This window comes from Lichenostomus cassidix, unplaced genomic scaffold (genome assembly GCF_008360975.1).
Source record: "Lichenostomus cassidix isolate B80296 unplaced genomic scaffold, HeHo_3.0 HiC_scaffold_46, whole genome shotgun sequence".
NCBI classification, from domain to species: Eukaryota; Metazoa; Chordata; class Aves; order Passeriformes; family Meliphagidae; genus Lichenostomus; species Lichenostomus cassidix.
The window spans coordinates 345,403-348,297 of record NW_028147597.1 but is presented as its reverse complement, the minus strand read 5'-3'; the positions used below and the strand labels follow the sequence as shown (position 1 = coordinate 348,297).

Sequence of the window (2,895 nt, the reverse complement as noted above, 5' to 3'; positions counted from 1 at the left end):
GGAGCAACAAAGCAGCCCCCCTCACCCTTCACTGAGTTACAGCCAATCCTCTTGCCTTGCACAGTTCTCTCTGTTCTCCCTGAGCACAGCAGGAAATCCTCTCAAACTGCCTTGGGCTGTCACTGTTCCTTAGCCCTGGGACAGGAGATGCTGCCAAGCTCCTCTGCCTTAGGGGCAGTTTGGTCTGACAAAGTCCAACCCAGGACTGGTCCCTGTCTCCCATTGCCATGACCCCACTGTTACAGAGCAGAGCTGACTCCTTGGTGTCCATGGGCAGAGCCACTGCTTGTCACAGCAACAGGGCCAGATCCCAGCAGAGCTGCAGGCATGGGGCTGGAGGAAGAGCTCTGAGAAAAGGGAAATTGGGTGACACAGAGTGGGAGGGGCAGGGCTGGGAGAAAGGGCTGGACATTGCTCAGGAAAGCCTCTCATGACTTGTTACTGTCTTCTCCCTGAACAGGTCTCCATTGCCAGAGGATCAAAATGTCCAACAGCAGCTCCATCAGCCACTTCCTCCTCCTGCCATTCGCAGACACACGACAGCTGCAGCTCCTGCACTTCTGCCTCTTCCTGGGCATCTCCCTGGCTGCCCTCCTGGCCAACAGCCTCATCATCAGCGCCATAGCCTGGAACCACCGCCTGCACACCCCCATGTTCTTCTTCCTGCTCAACCTGGCCCTGGCTGACCTGGGCTCCATCAGCACCACTGTCCCCAAAGCCATGCACAATTCCCTCTGGGACACCAGGGACATCTCCGACTCAGGATGTGCTGCACAGCTCTTTTTCTTTCTCTTCCTTATATCAGCAGAGTATTTCCTTCTCACCATCATGAGCTACGACCGCTATGTGTCCATCTGCAAACCCCTGCACTATGGGACCCTCCTGGGCAGCAGAGCTTGTGCCCACATGGCAGCAGCTGCCTGGGCCTGTGCCTTTCTCTATGCTCTGCTGCACACAGCCAATACATTTTCCCTGCCCCTGTGCCATGGCAATGCCCTGGGCCAGTTCTTCTGTGAAATCCCACACATCCTCAAGCTCTCCTGCTCCAAATCCTACCTCAGGGAAATTGGGCTGCTTGCTGTTAGTGTCTGTTTAGGGCTTGGCTTTTTTGTTTTCATAGTTTTCTCCTATGTGCAGATCTTCAGGGCTGTGCTGAGGATCCCCTCTGAGCAGGGACGGCACAAAGCCTTTTCCACATGCCTCCCTCACCTGGCTGTGGTCTCTCTGTTCATCAGCACTAGCATTTTTGCCAGCCTGAAGCCTCCCTCCATCTCCTCCCCATCCTTGGATCTGGCAGTTTCAGTTCTGTACTCAGTGGTGCCTCCAGTACTGAACCCTCTCATCTACAGCCTGAGGAACCAGGAGCTCAAAGATGCCCTGAGGAAACTGATGATTGTATCTTTTCAGAAGCACTAAACTCTCTTTTCTGCTTCAGAGTGTTCAGGATGAAACTCTTTACAATCCCAGCCTTTTTTTTTTCCTATTTCTCCTTTTCACTGGTACTTTTTCTTGCAATTTTTCTAATGTTGTAATGTTTTTTATAAAATACTATATTATTACTCCTTGCATTTTTACATGAACATCTGCCTTTCATTTGAAACACAAAAACTTTTAAGAGGCTAGTTCCCCATGTATTTAAATAAAAACAACTGACTGCCCTTACTTGTGTGTCAAAGATGCTTCCTGAGCCCTCCTCAGTCTCTCCAGGGGCTGTGCCTGTGAGAAGAGGTGGAGGGAAGAGACTCCCAGCACAGCAGCACAGCCAGGGACAATGGCCCTGGCTCTTCCCACATCTGCTCTCCCCAGCTCCACACTCCCCAGCCCTTCTGTGTGTGTAAGGGCTGAGTGCTCTGGCAGCTTGGTGACAGCCCTGCTGTGTGTCTGTGCTGTGAGCACAGGCAGGGACAGGCCATGGGCACTGCAGGGACACAGCTGGGCTCCACCACAGCAGTTCCAGCAGCAAAGGGCATCTCCTGAGGGCACTGCAGGAAGGCTGTACTCTCTCTCCAAAGTCACTGTCAGGAACTTGCCCAAGGAATAGACTCTAAAGCGGCTCCTTGTGTTCCTTGTTCTCCCAGGGCTCAGTGGGATGAGATCAGGGTGCCAGTGTGGCCTTCAGGGGACTCAAGTCTGGTTCGGGTTTTGCTTGTTGGTGGCCAGTGCCCATCAGATGGTGAATGGTCTGTGATGAACCTTCCTGGGGCTCTCCAGCTTGTGCCAGGGCTGATGGCAGGGGAATGGTTGTCTGAAGGGCCTTGGGAGCTGCCAGGAGAACACAGGGGAGCTGCAGGGACAGTGTGTGCCAGGGATCAGCAGTGCCTGGAGCTCACTGGGCACAGGCCTGTCCAGGCTGGGGTCACCCAGAGATAAAGGACTGAATGTCTGCTGTGACCCATGAGAGCTCTGCAGCCCCAGGGGACACAGCAGGGACAGGGAAAGGAGTCTGGGCAGTGACTCCTCTGACCCTCAGGGAACTTCCCCAGGAGGATGCAGGGCAGCCCCAAGCCCCTCTGGCAGGCCTGGAACAAGGCAGGCACCTCTGAGCAGCCTCCATGGCCCCAGCAGAGCTCGTGTGGGAGGGGTGAGTGCAGGGAGCACCATCAGCTGCCTGTGTGTCCAGCTGGAGCAGCAGAGCCCAGCAGAGGCAGCCCATGGCCCCGGGCAGCACAGCCCCCCATGCTCTGTAGAGCAGCACGCCCAGCTCTGTGGGGCTGTGGGGAGCAGGGCAGGGGCTGCAGCAATGGCTGCTCAGGCCAGCACAGCCGTGATCCCCTGGGAAAGGCTCTGTGGGCAGCTGGGATGTGCCAGGAGAAGAGCAGGAGCCCGTGGGTGTGCACAGGAGCCCTGGCAAGAGGCTGGCCTGGCCCTGGGGCTGCAGGAGCTGCCCGAGCTGAG

The 2,895-nt window shown here is 55.9% G+C and overlaps 1 protein-coding gene across 1 annotated transcript; it reads left to right on the top strand.

Annotated features, from left to right (window-relative positions):
* The first annotated feature begins 483 nt into the window (after positions 1-483).
* LOC146421877 (olfactory receptor 14J1-like) lies at positions 484-1,416 on the top strand. The gene has a single exon (XM_085046835.1). It carries the CDS (start codon positions 484-486, stop codon positions 1,414-1,416), a length of 933 nt encoding a protein of 310 aa, XP_084902961.1.
* The last annotated feature ends 1,479 nt before the right edge of the window (positions 1,417-2,895 follow it).

Excerpts from the sequence above, each read along its gene's own strand:
- LOC146421877 (XM_085046835.1), top strand. The coding sequence starts at position 484 with ATGTCCAACAGCAGCTCCATCAGCCACTTCCTCCTCCTGCCATTCGCA.